The 21,250-nt window shown below is 47.3% G+C and overlaps 1 protein-coding gene across 1 annotated transcript in view; it reads right to left on the reverse strand.

The window, feature by feature from the left end:
• LOC135571560 (protein FAM91A1-like) overlaps positions 1-21,250 on the reverse strand; it is an 85,415-nt gene that overhangs the window by 19,140 nt on the left and 45,025 nt on the right. The window contains exon 11 of the mRNA XM_065018164.1: positions 12,327-12,425. Within this exon, the coding sequence (XP_064874236.1) occupies positions 12,327-12,425 (99 nt within the window). The remainder of the gene's footprint in view (positions 1-12,326; positions 12,426-21,250) is intronic.

A 21,250-nucleotide genomic window follows, 5' to 3' on the forward strand; every position in this document is an offset into this window, starting at 1 on the left:
AGAATGGGGTATCCACACTATCATACTACTCAGAATGGGGTATCAACACTATCATACTACTCAGAATGGGGTATCCACACTATCACACTACTCAGAATGGGGTATCCACACTATCATACTACTCAGAATGGGGTATCCACACTATCACTATCACACTACTCAGAATGGGGTATCCACACTATCACACTACTCAGAATGGGGTATCCACACTATCATACTACTCAGAATGGGGTATCCACACTATCACTATCATACTACTCAGAATGGGGTATCCACACTATCACACTACTCAGAATGGGGTATCCACACTATCACACTACTCAGAATGGGGTATCCACACTATCACTATCATACTACTCAGAATGGGGTATCCACACTATCATACTACTCAGAATGGGGTATCCACACTATCATACTACTCAGAATGGGGTATCAACACTATCATACTACTCAGAATGGGGTATCCACACTATCACACTACTCAGAATGGGGTATCCACACTAGCAGTATCATACTACTCAGAATGGGGTATCCACACTATCACTATCACACTACTCAGAATGGGGTATCCACACTATCACACTACTCAGAATGGGGTATCCACACTAGCAGTATCATACTACTCAGAATGGGGTATCCACACTATCATACTACTCAGAATGGGGTATCCACACTATCACTATCATACTACTCAGAATGGGGTATCCACACTATCATACTACTCAGAATGGGGTATCAACACTATCATACTACTCAGAATGGGGTATCCACACTATCATACTACTCAGAATGGGGTATCAACACTATCATACTACCCAGAATGGGGTATCCACACTATCACACTACTCAGAATGGGGTATCCACACTATCATACTACTCAGAATGGGGTATCCACACTATCACTATCACACTACTCAGAATGGGGTATCCACACTATCAGTATCATACTACTCAGAATGGGGTATCAACACTATCATACTACTCAGAATGGGGTATCCACACTATCATACTACTCAGAATGGGGTATCCACACTATCAGTATCATACTACTCAGAATGGGGTATCCACACTATCAGTATCATACTACTCAGAATGGGGTATCCACACTATCATACTACTCAGAATGGGGTATCAACACTATCATACTACTCAGAATGGGGTATCCACACTATCACAACTCAGGTATCCACACTATCATACTACTCAGAATGGGGTATCCACACTACTATCAGAATCAGAATGGGGTATCCACACTATCACACTACTCAGAATGGGGTATCCACACTATCATACTACTCAGAATGGGGTATCCACACTATCACTATCATACTACTCAGAATGGGGTATCCACACTATCACACTACTCAGAATGGGGTATCCACACTATCACACTACTCAGAATGGGGTATCCACACTATCACTATCATACTACTCAGAATGGGGTATCCACACTATCATACTACTCAGAATGGGGTATCCACACTATCATACTACTCAGAATGGGGTATCAACACTATCATACTACTCAGAATGGGGTATCCACACTATCACACTACTCAGAATGGGGTATCACACACTATCACACTACTCAGAATGGGGTATCCACACTATCACACTACTCAGAATGGGGTATCCACACTAGCAGTATCATACTACTCAGAATGGGGTATCCCACACTATCATACTACTCAGAATGGGGTATCCACACTATCACTATCATACTACTCAGAATGGGGTATCCACACTATCATACTACTCAGAATGGGGTATCAACACTATCATACTACTCAGAATGGGGTATCCACACTATCATACTACTCAGAATGGGGTATCAACACTATCATACTACTCAGAATGGGGTATCCACACTATCACACTACTCAGAATGGGGTATCCACACTATCATACTACTCAGAATGGGGTATCCACACTATCACTATCATACTACTCAGAATGGGGTATCCACACTATCATACTACTCAGAATGGGGTATCCACACTATCATACTACTCAGAATGGGGTATCCACACTATCATACTACTCAGAATGGGGTATCCACACTATCACACTACTCAGAATGGGGTATCCACACTATCATACTACTCAGAATGGGGTATCCACACTATCATACTACTCAGAATGGGGTATCCACACTATCATACTACTCAGAATGGGGTATCCACACTATCATACTACTCAGAATGGGGTATCCACACTATCATACTACTCAGAATGGGGTATCCACACTATCATACTACTCAGAATGGGGTATCCACACTATCATACTACTCAGAATGGGGTATCCACACTATCACACTACTCAGAATGGGGTATCCACACTATCATACTACTCAGAATGGGGTATCCACACTATCATACTACTCAGAATGGGGTATCCACACTATCATACTCAGAATGGGGTATCCACACTATCACACTACTCAGAATGGGGTATCCACACTATCACACTACTCAGAATGGGGTATCCACACTATCATACTACTCAGAATGGGGTATCCACACTATCATACTACTCAGAATGGGGTATCCACACTATCATACTACTCAGAATGGGGTATCCACACTATCATACTACTCAGAATGGGGTATCACACTATCACACTACTCAGAATGGGGTATCCACACTATCATACTACTCAGAATGGGGTATCCACACTATCATACTACTCAGAATGGGGTATCCACACTATCACACTACTCAGAATGGGGTATCCACACTATCACACTACTCAGAATGGGGTATCCACACTATCACACTACTCAGAATGGGGTATCCACACTATCACACTACTCAGAATGGGGTATCCACACTATCATACTACTCAGAATGGGGTATCCACACTATCACACTACTCAGAATGGGGTATCCACACTATCACACTACTCAGAATGGGGTATCCACACTATCACACTACTCAGAATGGGGTATCCACACTATCATACTACTCAGAATGGGGTATCCACACTATCACACTACTCAGAATGGGGTATCCACACTATCACACTACTCAGAATGGGGTATCCACACTATCATACTACTCAGAATGGGGTATCCACACTATCATACTACTCAGAATGGGGTATCCACACTATCACACTACTCAGAATGGGGTATCCACTACTATCATACTACTCAGAATGGGGTATCCACACTATCACACTACTCAGAATGGGGTATCCACACTATCACACTACTCAGAATGGGGTATCCACACTACTCAGAATGGGGTATCCACACTATCAGTATCATACTACTCAGAATGGGGTATCCACACTATCACACTACTCAGAATGGGGTATCCACACTATCATACTACTCAGAATGGGGTATCCATCACTATCATACTACTCAGAATGGGGTATCCACACTATCATACTACTCAGAATGGGGTATCCACACTATCATACTACTCAGAATGGGGTATCCACACTATCATACTACTCAGAATGGGGTATCCACACTATCATACTACTCAGAATGGGGTATCAACACTATCATACTACTCAGAATGGGGTATCCATACACTATCATACTACTCAGAATGGGGTATCATCACTATCATACTACTCAGAATGGGGTATCAACACTATCATACTACTCAGAATGGGGTATCCACACTATCATACTACTCAGAATGGGGTATCCACACTATCACACTATCACACTACTCAGAATGGGGTATCCACACTATCACACTACTCAGAATGGGGTATCCACACTATCATACTACTCAGAATGGGGTATCCACACTATCACACTACTCAGAATGGGGTATCCACACTATCATCACTACTCAGAATGGGGTATCCACACTATCATACTACTCAGAATGGGGTATCCACACTATCTATCACACTACTCAGAATGGGGTATCCACACTATCATACTACTCAGAATGGGGTATCCACACTATCATACTACTCAGAATGGGGTATCCACACTATCATACTACTCAGAATGGGGTATCCACACTATCATACTACTCAGAATGGGGTATCCACACTATCATACTACTCAGAATGGGGTATCCAACACTATCATACTACTCAGAATGGGGTATCCACACTATCATACTACTCAGAATGGGGTATCAACACTATCATACTACTCAGACTATCAGAATGGGGTATCCACACTATCATACTACTCAGAATGGGGTATCCACACTATCATACTACTCAGAATGGGGTATCCACACTATCATACTACTCAGAATGGGGTATCCACACTATCATACTACTCAGAATGGGGTATCCACACTATCATACTACTCAGAATGGGGTATCCACACTATCATACTACTCAGAATGGGGTATCCACACTATCATACTACTCAGAATGGGGTATCCACACTATCATACTACTCAGAATGGGGTATCCACACTATCATACTACTCAGAATGGGGTATCCACACTATCATACTACTCAGAATGGGGTATCCACACTATCATACTACTCAGAATGGGGTATCCACACTATCATACTACTCAGAATGGGGTATCCACACTATCATACTACTCAGAATGGGGTATCCACACTATCACACTACTCAGAATGGGGTATCCACACTATCCACTACAGAATGGGGTATCATACTACTCAGAATGGGGTATCCACACTATCATACTACTCTCAGAATGGGGTATCCACACTATCACACTACTCAGAATGGGGTATCCACACTATCACTATCACACTACTCAGAATGGGGTATCCACACTATCACACTACTCAGAATGGGGTATCCACACTATCATACTACTCAGAATGGGGTATCCACACTATCATATGACTCATAATGGGGTATCCACCTATCATATGACTCATAATGGGGTATCCACCTATCACACTACTCAGAATGGGGTATCCACACTATCACTATCACACTACTCAGAATGGGGTATCCACACTATCACTATCACACTACTCAGAATGGGGTATCCACACTAGCAGTATCATACTACTCAGAATGGGGTATCCACACTATCATACTACTCAGAATGGGGTATCCACACTATCACACTACTCAGAATGGGGTATCCCCACTATCATACTACTCAGAATGGGGTATCCACACTATCACTATCACACTACTCAGAATGGGGTATCCACACTATCATACTACTCAGAATGGGGTATCCACACTATCACACTACTCAGAATAGGGTATCCACACTATCACACTACTCAGAATGGGGTATCCACACTATCACACTACTCAGAATAGGGTATCCACACTATCACACTACTCAGAATGGGGTATCCACACTATCACACTACTCAGAATAGGGTATCCACACTATCATACTACTCAGAATGGGGTATCCACACTATCACACTACTCAGAATGGGGTATCCACACTATCACACTACTCAGAATGGGGTATCCACACTAGCAGTATCATACTACTCAGAATGGGGTATCCACACTATCATACGACTCAGAATGGGGTATCCACACTATCACACTACTCAGAATGGGGTATCCACACTATCACACTACTCAGAATGGGGTATCCACACTATCACACTACTCAGAATGGGGTATCCACACTATCATACTACTCAGAATGGGGTATCCACACTATCACTCTACTCAGAATGGGGTATCCACACTATCAGTATCATACTACTCAGAATGGGGTATCCACACTATCACACTACTCAGAATGGGGTATCCACCTATCATACTACTCAGAATGGGGTATCCACACTATCAGTATCATACTACTCAGAATGGGGTATCCACACTATCATACTACTCAGAATGGGGTATCAACACTATCATACTACTCAGAATGGGGTATCCACACTATCATACTACTCAGAATGGGGTATCAACACTATCATACTACTCAGAATGGGGTATCAACACTATCATACTACTCAGAATGGGGTATCCACACTATCATACTACTCAGAATGGGGTATCCACACTATCACTATCACACTACTCAGAATGGGGTATCCACACTATCACACTACTCAGAATGGGGTATCCACACTATCATACTACTCAGAATGGGGTATCCACACTATCACTATCATACTACTCAGAATGGGGTATCCACACTATCACACTACTCAGAATGGGGTATCCACACTATCACACTACTCAGAATGGGGTATCCACACTATCACTATCATACTACTCAGAATGGGGTATCCACACTATCATACTACTCAGAATGGGGTATCCACACTATCATACTACTCAGAATGGGGTATCAACACTATCATACTACTCAGAATGGGGTATCCACACTATCACACTACTCAGAATGGGGTATCAACACTATCATACTACTCAGAATTGGGTATCAACACTATCATACTACTCAGAATGGGGTATCAACACTATCATACTACTCAGAATGGGGTATCAACACTATCACACTACTCAGAATGGGGTATCCACACTATCACACTACTCAGAATGGGGCAATGCCTGAGTCCCAGATGGAACCCTATTCCCTATACTGGTGTGAATAGGCCCCTACGGGCCCTGGTCGAAGGTAGTGCCCTATGTAGGGAGTAGAGTGCCATTTGGTATACTGCCATGTATTAGACCTACATTTTAAGTGGTAAGCTGGTTGTATGAACGTTGGAGCATAGTAAATATTTGGAGTAGATTTAAGGTGTTTCTCAGTTTGCATACTACCATGCTCCACTCTCTCATGCTGCGAGTGCATTCTCCCACCACGTTCTCTTCAGTACCTTCTGGTGAGGATGAGTGTGGAGAACACATAAAACCCCTTACCTCCCGCTGAGCAGCACTCCCTCTACTGTATTACCTCACGCTGAGCAGCACTCCCTCTACTGTATTACCTCACGCTGAGCAGCACTCCCCCTACTGTATTACCTCACGCTGAGCAGCACTCCCTCTACTGTATTACCTCACGCTGAGCAGCACTCCCCCTACTGTATTACCTCAGCACTCCCTCTACTGTATTACCTCACGCTGAGCAGCACTCCCCCTACTGTATTACCTCACGCTGAGCAGCACTCCCCCTACTGTATTACCTCACGCTGAGCAGCACTCCCCCTACTGTATTACCTCACGCTGAGCAGCACTCCCCCTACTGTATTACCTCACACTGAGCAGCACTCCCCCTACTGTATTACCTCACGCTGAGCAGCACTCCCCTACTGTATTACCTCACGCTGAGCAGCACTCCCCTACTGTATTACCTCATGCTGAGCAGCACTCCCCTACTGTATTACCTCACACTGAGCAGCACTCCCCTACTGTATTACCTCACGCTGAGCAGCACTCCCCTACTGTATTACCTCAGCACTCCCCTACTGTATTACCTCACGCTGAGCAGCACTCCCCTACTGTATTACCTCAGCACTCCCCTACTGTATTACCTCATGCTGAGCAGCACTCCCCCTACTGTATTACCTCACGCTGAGCAGCACTCCCTCTACTGTATTACCTCACGCTGAGCAGCACTCCCCCTACTGTATTACCTCAGCACTCCCTCTACTGTATTACCTCACGCTGAGCAGCACTCCCCCTACTGTATTACCTCACGCTGAGCAGCACTCCCTCTACTGTATTACCTCACGCTGAGCAGCACTCCCCCTACTGTATTACCTCAGCACTCCCCCTACTGTATTACCTCATGCTGAGCAGCACTCCCCCTACTGTATTACCTCACGCTGAGCAGCACTCCCCCTACTGTATTACCTCACGCTGAGCAGCACTCCCCCTACTGTATTACCTCACGCTGAGCAGCACTCTCCCTACTGTATTACCTCACGCTGAGCAGCACTCCCCCTACTGTATTACCTCACACTGAGCAGCACTCCCCCTACTGTATTACCTCACGCTGAGCAGCACTCCCTCTACTGTATTACCTCACACTGAGCAGCACTCCCCCTACTGTATTACTTCACGCTGAGCAGCACTCCCCTACTGTATTACCTCACGCTGAGCAGCACTCCCCCTACTGTATTACCTCACGCTGAGCAGCACTCCCTCTACTGTATTACCTCACGCTGAGCAGCACTCCCCCTACTGTATTACCTCACGCTGAGCAGCACTCCCTCTACTGTATTACCTCACGCTGAGCAGCACTCCCCCTACTGTATTACCTCAGCACTCCCCCTACTGTATTACCTCATGCTGAGCAGCACTCCCCCTACTGTATTACCTCACGCTGAGCAGCACTCCCCCTACTGTATTACCTCACGCTGAGCAGCACTCCCCCTACTGTATTACCTCACGCTGAGCAGCACTCTCCTACTGTATTACCTCACGCTGAGCAGCACTCCCCTACTGTATTACCTCACACTGAGCAGCACTCCCCTACTGTATTACCTCACGCTGAGCAGCACTCCTCTACTGTATTACATCACACTGAGCAGCACTCCCCTACTGTATTACTTCACGCTGAGCAGCACTCCCCCTACTGTATTACCTCACGCTGAGCAGCACTCCCCCTACTGTATTACCTCACGCTGAGCAGCACTCCCTCTACTGTATTACCTCACGCTGAGCAGCACTCCCCCTACTGTATTACCTCACGCTGAGCAGCACTCCCCCTACTGTATTACCTCACGCTGAGCAGCACTCCCTCTACTGTATTACCTCACACTGAGCAGCACTCCCTCTACTGTATTACCTCACACTGAGCAGCACTCCCCCTACTGTATTACCTCCCACTCCCCCTACTGTATTACCTCCCACTCCCCCTACTGTATTACCTCATCACTCCCCCTACTGTATTACCTCACGCTGAGCAGCACTCCCCCTACTGTATTACCTCACGCTGAGCAGCACTCCCCCTACTGTATTACCTCATGCTGAGCAGCACTCCCCCTACTGTATTACCTCACGCTGAACACCACTCCCCTACTGTATTACCTCACGCTGAGCAGCACTCCCCTACTCTATTACCTCACGCTGAGCAGCACTCCCCTACTGTATTACCTCACACTGAGCAGCACTCCCCTACTGTATTACCTCCCACTCCCCCTACTGTATTACCACATGCTGAGCAGCACTCCCCCTACTGTATTACCTCACGCTGAGCAGCACTCCCCTACTGTATTACCTCACGCTGAGCAGCACTCCCCTACTGTATTACCTCACGCTGAGCAGCACTCCCCTACTGTATTACCTCACACTGAGCAGCACTCCCCTACTGTATTACCTCACGCTGAGCAGCACTCCCCTACTGTATTACCTCACGCTGAGCAGCACTCCCCCTACTGTATTACCTCACACTGAGCAGCACTCCCCTACTGTATTACCTCACGCTGAGCAGCACTCCCCTACTGTATTACCTCACACTGAGCAGCACTCCCCCTACTGTATTACCTCACGCTGAGCACCACTCCCCTACTGTATTACCTCACACTGAGCAGCACTCCCCTACTGTATTACTTCACGCTGAGCAGCACTCCCCTACTGTATTACCTCACACTGAGCAGCACTCCCCTACTGTATTACCTCACACTGAGCAGCACTCCCCTACTGTATTACCTCCCACTCCCCCTACTGTATTACCACATGCTGAGCAGCACTCCCCTACTGTATTACCTCACGCTGAGCAGCACTCCCCTACTGTATTACCTCACGCTGAGCAGCACTCCCCTACTGTATTACCTCACACTGAGCAGCACTCCCCCTACTGTATTACCTCACGCTGAGCAGCACTTCCCCTACTGTATTACCTCACGCTGAGCAGCACTCCCCCTACTGTATTACCTCACGCTGAGCAGCACTTCCCCTACTGTATTACCTCACGCTGAGCAGCACTCCCCTACTGTATTACCTCATGCTGAGCAGCACTCCCCTACTGTATTACCTCACGCTGAGCAGCACTCCCCCTACTGTATTACCTCAGCACTCCCCCTACTGTATTACCTCACGCTGAGCAGCACTCCCCCTACTGTATTACCTCACACTGAGCAGCACTCCCTCTACTGTATTACCTCACACTGAGCAGCACTCCCCCTACTGTATTACCTCCCACTCCCCCTACTGTATTACCTCCCACTCCCCCTACTGTATTACCTCATCACTCCCCCTACTGTATTACCTCACGCTGAGCAGCACTCCCCTACTGTATTACCTCACGCTGAGCAGCACTCCCCTACTGTATTACCTCATGCTGAGCAGCACTCCCCTACTGTATTACCTCACGCTGAACACCACTCCCCCTACTGTATTACCTCACGCTGAGCAGCACTCCCCCTACTCTATTACCTCACGCTGAGCAGCACTCCCCTACTGTATTACCTCACACTGAGCAGCACTCCCCTACTGTATTACCTCCCACCCCCTACTGTATTACCACATGCTGAGCAGCACTCCCCCTACTGTATTACCTCACGCTGAGCAGCACTCCCCCTACTGTATTACCTCACGCTGAGCAGCACTCCCCCTACTGTATTACCTCACGCTGAGCAGCACTCCCCTACTGTATTACCTCACACTGAGCAGCACTCCCCTACTGTATTACCTCACGCTGAGCAGCACTCCCCTACTGTATTACCTCACGCTGAGCAGCACTCCCCTACTGTATTACCTCACACTGAGCAGCACTCCCCCTACTGTATTACCTCACGCTGAGCAGCACTCCCCTACTGTATTACCTCACACTGAGCAGCACTCCCCTACTGTATTACCTCACGCTGAGCACCACTCCCCTACTGTATTACCTCACACTGAGCAGCACTCCCCTACTGTATTACTTCACGCTGAGCAGCACTCCCCTACTGTATTACCTCACACTGAGCAGCACTCCCCTACTGTATTACCTCACACTGAGCAGCACTCCCCTACTGTATTACCTCCCACTCCCCCTACTGTATTACCACATGCTGAGCAGCACTCCCCTACTGTATTACCTCACGCTGAGCAGCACTCCCCTACTGTATTACCTCACGCTGAGCAGCACTCCCCTACTGTATTACCTCACACTGAGCAGCACTCCCCTCTACTGTATTACCTCACGCTGAGCAGCACTTCCCCTACTGTATTACCTCACGCTGAGCAGCACTCCCCCTACTGTATTACCTCACGCTGAGCAGCACTTCCCCTACTGTATTACCTCACGCTGAGCAGCACTCCCCCTACTGTATTACCTCATGCTGAGCAGCACTCCCCCTACTGTATTACCTCACGCTGAGCAGCACTCCCCCTACTGTATTACCTCAGCACTCCCCCTACTGTATTACCTCACGCTGAGCAGCACTCCCCCTACTGTATTACCTCCCACTGAGCAGCACTCCCCCTACTGTATTACCTCACGCTGGACCTCTCCATTCACTAAACCTTCTTCCAGCCAGGACAATGGCAACAATAAAGATGCAACAAGATGTACACAAAGCAAACGTTTTACTTCATAATTATCAGCTAACTGTATGTGAATCGTAATAGTGTAGCCAACCAGATACTTTCACAGGCAAAAATGACTTAAAACTAACGTTATGCAAAGTAGATGTCAATTATTTGTGGCTATCTAGATAGCTAACAGTAGTAGCTAGCCAGTTCGCCCTACTGACTTACTATGGGACTGCGATTTACGCACATTACTGTGGGTATTGTAGGCAGATAATTTAGTCATGTTTAACACATCAGGTTACGTATCAGGTTACAATATTGTAGTCAGGCAACATACAAAAGGGAAAAATCTCATTCTGAAGTTGGGAGTTCATTTTTTCTTGCTTCAGCCCATATAATGGCAGACATTGATTTCAATACATCATTTTTTTTTACACGGTTGTTCCATATTTCTGTGCATACTTTCCGTTGAAGCTTTTCACTGATGCTTAAAAATATGTACAAACGGAGTGCGCATCCGTGTAACACACTCCGACCCTCCTGTGCTCCACTTTGCGTGCTCGGAGAACGGTAGCGCGCATTTTGAGAAAACACCCCTACTATCATGTCCCTTCTGCTGCTTGCTTTCCTTCTCCAAAAGCAGTTGCCTTACATAGGGAATAGGGTGCTATTTCAGATCGCCCCCTAGATTGAGTAGACTGTACTATACCTTCTGCTGCTTGCTTTCCTTCTCCAAAAAGCAGTGCACTACATAGGGAATAGGGTGCTATTTCAGATCGCCCCCTAGTTTGAGTAGACTGTACTATACCTTCTGCTGCTTGCTTTCCTTCTCCAAAAGCAGTGCACTACATAGGGAATAGGGTGCTATTTCAGATCGCCTCCTAGTTTGAGTAGACTGTACTATACCTTCTGCTGCTTGCTTTCCTTCTCCAAAAGCAGTGCACTACATAGGGAATAGGGTGTTATTTCAGATCGCCCCCTAGTTTGAGTAGACTGTACTATACCTTCTGCTGCTTGCTTTCCTCCATTGTTGTCCTCTGTGACCAGCTCAAAGGACTCCGTGCTGCTGTTGGCCTCCAACCCACCTCCCAGATGACTGTCTCCTGTATAGACAACATCAAATCATTATACACTGAGTGAACAAAACATTAGGAACATCTGCTCTTTCCATGACAGACTGACCAGGTGAAAGCTATGATCCTTTATTGATGTCACCTGTTAAATCCACTTCAGTGTAGATGAAGGGGAGGAGTCAGGTTAAAGATGAAGGGGAGGAGTCAGGTTAAAGATGAAGGAGAGGAGTCAGGTTAAAGATGAAGGAGAGGAGTCAGGTTAAAGATGAAGGAGAGGAGTCAGGTTAAAGATGAAGGGGAGGAGTCAGGTTAAAGATGAAGGGGAGGAGTCAGGTTAAAGATGAAGGAGAGGAGTCAGGTTAAAGATGAAGGAGAGGAGTCAGGTTAAAGATGAAGGAGAGGAGTCAGGTTAAAGATGAAGGGGAGGAGTCAGGTTAAAGATGAAGGGGAGGAGTCAGGTTAAAGATGAAGGAGAGGAGTCAGGTTAAAGATGAAGGAGAGGAGTCAGGTTAAAGATGAAGGGGAGGAGTCAGGTTAAATATGAAGGGGAGGATAAGACCTACCCATATTTCCTTTGGATAAGACCTATCCATATTTCCTTTGGATAAGACCTACCCATATTTCCTTTGGATAAGACCTATCAATGTTTATATCCCAGGACAAATTAGCTAGCAACAGCAAGCTAGCTAAATAGGACAAATTAACGTTAGCTAGCAGGTGCAAGCTAATATTATGAGCTAAATTGCCATACATGTTTAAGGCTTTTCGACCTGTCACCAAATGAATGTAATTGGTTCAGAGTTTGTTTTGATATTTTAACCTGCGCGTCGTGATCGCGTTTGGTGTTGGGGGGGCAAAATAAAGGTATGCACGATGGCGTAACACGGAACCCAAACCGGCTGCCCGCGTGCGCCATCGTGCGCCATCGTGCGCCATCGTGCGCCATCGTGCGCCATCGTGCGCCATCGTGCGCCATCGTGCGCCATCGTGCATAAAGACACCAGTCCACAGCTTTGTGCGCAGCTTGACAGCATGTTGCATAAGTTGTCCACTGTTTGCTCAAATTCTGTTGGACGTACTACTCCTGCATGTCACTGCATCATAACAACTGATGAGGTCCTCATAAAGAAGAACGCTTCCTGAGTATGTTTGCCAAAGTAGGAGCTCATAGACAGGTCAAAGACACGTTGAGTAACGGCAAGGTCAGACGATCTACATCCCCCTTGGGTGTCTCAACTGTAGTGCTTGTGAAGAAAAAGGATGGAGGAACAAGGTTTTGCATTGATTACAGAGGCTTCAATGCGAAGACCTCTCTTGACGCCTACCCCATGCCTCAAATTGAGGAAATACTAGAATCCTTACAACAGTATTCAGCACAATCAACCTCAAGAGTGGATACTGCCAGCTTCCTGAAGACACCATGTATTACTCCAGAGGCCTTATCTGAGTTCCTCATTCTTCCCTTTGGTTTGAAAATGCTGGTTCCAAAGGCTCATGGGAATAGCCCTTGAAGATGTGAAGGGGAAGTGTTGCTTTGTGTACATTGATGACGTTGTAGTCCCGCTCAGAGCAACAACACCTGGCAAACCTGACAGCTGTGTTCAGCAGGTTGCACAAAGCCGAGCGTGAACCTGAAGAAGTGTAACCAGAGGAACATCTCCTTCTTAGGCCATGTGGTGTCCACTGAGGGCATCATGAGCCAGGTAAAAAAAATAATAAGAAGGGTGAGGCTGTCCAGTGTTGTCCAACACCTCAGTCGGTCAAGGGCGTGGTTTCTAGGTATGACAGGATGGCATCATTGTTTCATCCCTCACTACGCAGACCACTCTGCTCCCCTCAATACTCTGAAGAAGAATGATGTGTCTTGGGCATCAGAATGCAAGAAGGGGACTTGAAGGAGACCAAAGCATCAGGGCTCTTCTACCTGGCCTGTAAAGTACAAACAGATTCCAGTGACATCGGGCTTGGTGCTGTTTTGAAACAAGCGATTGATGGTGGTGAGTGAGTTATTGCCTCTGGATCAAGAATGCCGAACTCTGCTGAGAAAAGAATTACTCTGTCTCTGAGCGAGAGTGCCTAGCAACTAATTTGGGCGGTGGAAAAGAGGCTGTCTTTCCTTGAAGGGAGGACATTCAAGGTCGTTACTGAACACTAAGCCCTGGCCTGGGTGTTCAACCATCCAACGCCCAAGTCAAGACTGGTAAGATGGATGATCAGATTACAGGAGTATGACTTCCATATCACCGATAGAAAAGGACAATGCAACATTGTTCCGGATGCTCTCTCCCACACCCTGGTTGGGGTACGGAAGCAAGCCACGGTCTGCATCAGCCAAGCATCCAGCAGTCACAAATGCTCACTCCCCCGTGAACTGGTCTGACAAAGCTTCAGCTCAGCAGTACGATCCTGAGCTGCAGACCATAATGGAGGAAGTCCAGGGTGGAGGGGAAAGAAGTGGACGCATCAACTACGGCATTAAAAATGGGTATCTATACCGGGTCATCCCTGTTGGACAGGGAGGTCAGAAGTCACCCTGCCCAAACACCTCGGATAGAGCCCCCCTCACCAATAACCACCATTAAAATCTTAGCTACAGTATAATGACAAACTATAATGACTCATCATCCTCTCCTAATCTGGCCACAACTCTGATTCATTTTATAGCAGGTTTGCAAATCACAAAAATAAATACAATTACATTGTAGTATAGTTAAAGGTGCAAAATGCAGAAATTGCTCAGCCATTTCCTGGTTGCTAAAATTTTAATAGTTTGTCTAACTTCAGTTTGTGACAAAACAAGCTGTCATTGTGGAGAGAATCATTGTACCATCTAATCCGCTATGAAATATCTTGACCGTAACCGAATGTATTTGTATTGTCAGCTGTTTGAAGCTGGTGTACAAAACCTACAGTAAAAGCCACAAAAACTAAATGGGGAGAATAGAAATAGAGCACATAGAACAGATCTACCGCTTCTTAGGCTCACTTGCAATGAGACTGACAGATCTATAACTCACATTTCTATGTTAATTTTCTCGGGTCACCCAAAAAGTTACATATTGCAGCTTTATATCCTCCAAGCCAAACCCCTCTCCACCTCCCCTCACAGTTTTCTCCCCCCTTAACCCCACCCCAGCCAAGCTTGTCCCAACCTCCCATCTTTGCAAACCCTTACCTACTGGAGTCAAGCTTGTCCCAACCTCCAAACCCTTACCCACTGGAGTCAAGCTTGTCCCAACCTCCAATCCTTACCCACTGGAGTCAAGCTTGTCCCAACCTCCAATCCTTACCCACTGGAGTCAAGCTTGTCCCAACCTCCAATCCTTACCCACTGGAGTCAAGCTTGTCCCAACCTCCAATCCTTACCCACTGGAGTCAAGCTTGTCCCAACCTCCAATCCTTACCCACTGGAGTCAAGCTTGTCCCAACCTCCAATCCTTACCCACTGGAGTCAAGCTTGTCCCAACCTCCAATTCTTACCCACTGGAGCAAAGCTTGTCCCAACCTCCCATCCTTACCCACCTAAGTCAAGCTTGTCCCACCCTCCCATCCTTACCCACTGGAGTCAAGCTTATCCCAACCTCCCACCCTTACCCACGGGAGTCAAGCTTGTCCCAACCTCCCACCCTTACCCACCTAAGTCAAGCTTGTCCCAACCTCCCATCCTTGCCCACCCTTACCCACGGGAGTCAAGCTTGTCCCAACCTCCCATCCTTGCCCACTGGAGTCAAGCTTGTCCCAACCTCCCATCCTTGCCCACGGGAGTCAAGCTTGTCCCAACCTCCCACCCTTACCCACAGGAGTCAAGCTTGTCCCAACCTCCCACCCTTACCCACCTAAGTCAAGCTTGTCCCAACCTCCCACCCTTACCCACCTAAGTCAAGCTTGTCCCACCCTCCCATCCTTACCCACTGGAGTCAAGCTTGTCCCAACCTCCCACCCTTACCCACCTAAGTCAAGCTTGTCCCAACCTCCCACCCTTACCCACCTAAGTCAAGCTTGTCCCAACCTCCCATCCTTGCCCACCCTTACCCACTGGAGTCAAGCTTGTCCCAACCTCCCACCCTTACCCACAGGAGTCAAGCTTGTCCCAACCTCCCACCCTTACCCACAGGAGTCAAGCTTGTCCCAACCTCCCACCCTTACCCACCTAAGTCAAGCTTGTCCCACCCTCCCATCCTTACCCACTGGAGCAAAGCTTGTCCCAACCTCCCACCCTTACCCACGGGAGTCAAGCTTGTCCCAACCTCCCACCCTTACCCACGGGAGTCAAGCTTGTCCCAACCTCCCACCCTTACCCACGGGAGTCAAGCTTGTCCCAACCTCCCACCCTTACCCACGGGAGTCAAGCTTGTCCCAACCTCCCATCCTTTCCCACCCTTACCCACTGGAGTCAAGCTTGTTCCAACCTCCCACCCTTACCCACTGGAGTCAAGCTTGTCCCAACCTCCCACCCTTACCCACGGGAGTCAAGCTTGTCCCAACCTCCCATCCTTTCCCACCCTTACCCACTGGAGTCAAGCTTGTTCCAACCTCCCACCCTTACCCACGGGAGTCAAGCTTGTCCCAACCTCCCACCCTTTCCCACCCTTACCCACGGGAGTCAAGCTTGTCCCAACCTCCCATCCTTTCCCACCGTTACCCACTGGAGTCAAGCTTGTCCCAACCTCCAATCCTTACCCACGGGAGTCAAGCTTGTCCCAACCTCCCATCCTTGCCCACCCTTACCCACCCCAGCCAAGCTTGTCCCAACCTCCCATCCTTGCCCACCCCAGCCAAGCTTGTTCCAACCTCCCACCCTTACCCACGGGAGTCAGGTTTGTTCCAACCTCCCACCCTTACCCACGGGAGTCAAGCTTGTCCCAACCTCCCATCCTTGCCCACCCCAGCCAAGCTTGTTCCAACCTCCCACCCTTACCCACGGGAGTCAAGCTTGTTCCAACCTCCCACCCTTACCCACCCCAGCCAAGCTTGTCCCAACCTCCCACCCTTACCCACTGGAGTCAAGCTTGTCCCAACCTCCCATCCTTACCCACGGGAGCCAAGCTTGTCCCAACCTCCCATCCTTACCCACCCCAGCCAAGCTTGTCCCAACCTCCCACCCTTACCCACCCCAGCCAAGCTTGTCCCAACCTCCCACCCTTACCCACCCCAGCCAAGCTTGTTCCAACCTCCCATCCTTGCCCACCCTTACCCACCCCAGCCAAACTTGTCCCAACCTCCCATCCTTACCCACCCTTACCCACCCCAGCCAAGCTTGTCCCAACCTCCCACCCTTACCCACCCCAGCCAAGCTTGTCCCAACCTCCCATCTTCTCCTACCCTCCCTACCTCTCAGGCATACTTCCATCCATCGACTTTCTCATCCATTCCCGCCCATCATATACCCTACAGCTCTCCTTGAAGTTCTTGATGATCCGATAAATGGTTGATTTAGGTGCAATCTTACTGGCAGCAATATCCTTGCCTGTGAAGGCCTTTTTGTGCAAAGCAGGTAACCATTGTTGACAGAGGAAGAACAATGATTCCAGGTACCACCCTCCTTTTGAAGCTGTTTGAACTCAATCAGCATGACAGAGTGATTTTCAGCCTTGTCCTCGTCAACACTCACACCTGTGTTAACGAGAGAATCACTGACGTGATGTCAGCTGGTCCTATTGTGGCAGGGCTGAAATGCATTGGAAATGTTTTCGGGGGGATTCAGTTTATTTGCATGACAAATAGGGACTTTGCAAGTAATTGCAATTCATCTGATCACTCCCCATAACATTCTGGAGTATATGCAAATTGCCATCATACAAAGTCTACTGACTTTGTGAAAATTCATATTTGTGTCATTCTCAAAACTTTTGGCCATAACTGTAGTGCGCACATCATTTTTTTCAAATTCATCCTCTTCTCAAAGCAGGGCACTCTCCTCCTTCAAACTGGAAAGGTTTCCTACCTCGTCTTCTTCTCAGAGCAGGGGACTCTCCTCCTTCAAACTGGAAAGGTTTCCTACCTCGTCTTCTTCTCAGAGCAGGGGACTCTCCTCCTTCAAACTGGAAAGGTTTCCTACCTCGTCTTCTTCTCAGAGCAGGGGACTCTCCTCCTTCAAACTGGAAAGGTTTCCTACCTCGTCTTCTTCTCAGAGCAGGGGACTCTCCTCCTTCAAACTGGAAAGGTTTCTTGTAGCTTGATAAGAGCTTCATCGACACATCTGAATTCCATCCTGCGCACCTTCCATACCCACAGCACTGCCGTTGAGACTTAATTCCTTTTTTCCCTCCATTGAATGTCTGATCGGAATGTATTCCTTGCGTCCCTCTCTCAGTTTAGCAGACAGGTCCTGGACAAATCGAATGGACCGGCTGTTTATTTTGATCTCCTTTCTCCCCTGTGCCCTCATGTTCTTTTTGGTCTGATAGTTCCACAGTTTGAAGATGACCAGGCGTGGGTATATAGCGTTCCTCTGTTTCACCCCGATCCGATGGCATCATTTCAGATCTTCTGGTGATATACCCACGTCAAGTTCCTCTGACATTAGTTTGACAACGTAGCTGGAAAGGTGTCCTTCTTGCTCGTCTTCCGGTAGTAAGGACAATATTCTCATGTTTCATCTCATTCTGTTTGCTTGCTGGTCCAATTCATCTTCTAAAATTTGCAGCTTTGTTTCCAAAAGGTACATTTTGTTGTCTTGTTCATTCATGCACACAATAGTTTCTACTTTCTTTTTAATCTACTTTTATAATAACAGAGTCTAGCAGTTTGTTTGTTTTGGTTTTGGCATTGAGAGCATTTTAGCTATGTTTTCCTTGATAGTATTTAACTGTTCATTACTCTCGCTTGCATCTCCAAGTTGTTCCTCGTCTTTTCCTCTGAGGGAAGTCATGCCTTGTTAGATTTGTGTCGCCGCACCACTTTACTAACTGATTGGTTCGCTGTTGTACATAACTGATCGCTCACACTCTCCCAGCTGCTTGGGGATATGTTGGTCTGGTTTCTACATAGAACCACAGTTTGTCGGTACAAAACGGAGGTACTGACACCCCATGTATCCTATCGGTACGCACCTCTTAATTAACTCTTAACTTTTATAATACATATTTAACGCCATCTTTTGTAGGTAAGAGGAAGTAGGAGGCTGGGGTGACATCATGACGATGAGAGAAACAATTAGCAACAGGAACGCTGCAATTAAACCAGACTGATGGCTATCGTTACCTCACTGGTACGTTAACACCATTAAACCAGACTGATGGCTATCGTTACCTCGCTGGTACATTAACACCATTAAACCAGACTGATGGCTATCGTTACCTCGCTGGTACATTAACACCATTAAACCAGACTGATGGCTATCGTTACCTCGCTGGTACCTTAACACCATTAAACCAGACTGATGGCTATCGTTACCTCACTGGTACCATTAAACCAGACTGATGGCTATCCTTACCTCACTGGTACCATTAAACCAGACTGATGGCTATCCTTACCTCACTGGTACGTTAACACCATTAAACCAGACTGATGGCTATCGTTACCTCATTGGTACGTTAACACCATTAAACCAGACTGATGGCTATCCTTACCTCACTGGTACTTTAACACCATTAAACCAGACTGATGGCCATCATTACCTCACTGGTACCTTAACACCATTAAACCAGACTGATGGCTATCGTTACCTCACTGGTACCTTAACACCATTAAACCAGACTGATGGCTATCGTTACCTCACTGGTACGTTAACACCATTAAACCAGACTGATGGCTATCCTTACCTCACTGGTACGTTAACGCCATTAAACCAGACTGATGGCTATCGTTACCTCACTGGTACCTTAACACCATTAAACCAGACTGATGGCCATCATTACCTCACTGGTACCATTAAACCAGACTGATGGCCATCCTTACCTCACTGGTACCTTAACACCATTAAACCAGACTGATGGCTATCGTTACCTCACTGGTACGTTAACACCATTAAACCAGACTGATGGCTATCGTTACCTCACTGGTACCTTAACACCATTAAACCAGACTGATAGCTATCGTTACCTCGCTGATACCATTAAACCAGACTGATGGCTATCGTTACCTCGCGGGTACCATTAAACCAGACTGATGGCCATCGTTACCTCGCTGGTACCATTAAACCAGACTGATGGCTATCCTTACCTCACTGGTACCTTAACACCATTAAACCAGACTGATGGCTATCCTTACCTCGCTGGTACCATTAAACCAGACTGATGGCTATCGTTACCTCGCTGGTACCATTAAACCAGACTGATGGCTATCCTTACCTCACTGGTACCTTAACACCATTAAACCAGACTGATGGCTATCGTTACCTCGCTGGTACCATTAAACCAGCCTGATGGCTATCCTTACCTCACTGGTACCTTAACACCATTAAACCAGACTGATAGCTATCGTTACCTCGCTGGTACCATTAAACCAGACTGATGGCCATCGTTACCTCGCTGGTACCATTAAACCAGACTGATGGCCATCGTTACCTCGCTGGTACCATTAAACCAGACTGATGGCCATCGTTACCTCGCTGGTACCATTAAACCAGACTGGTGGCCATCGTTACCTCGCTGGTACCATTAAACCAGACTGATGGCCATCGTTACCTCGCTGGTACCATTAAACCAGACTGATGGCCATCGTTACCTCGCTGGTACCATTAAACCAGACTGATGGCCATCGTTACCTCGCTGGTACCATTAAACCAGACTGATGGCCATCAATACCTCGCTGGTACCATTAAACCAGACTGATGGCCATCGTTACCTCGCTGGTACTATTAAACCAGACTGATGGCCATCGTTACCTCGCTGGTACCATTAAACCAGACTGGT

The sequence above is a fragment of the Oncorhynchus nerka genome, linkage group LG4, assembly GCF_034236695.1.
Source record: "Oncorhynchus nerka isolate Pitt River linkage group LG4, Oner_Uvic_2.0, whole genome shotgun sequence".
NCBI classification, from domain to species: domain Eukaryota; kingdom Metazoa; phylum Chordata; class Actinopteri; order Salmoniformes; family Salmonidae; genus Oncorhynchus; species Oncorhynchus nerka.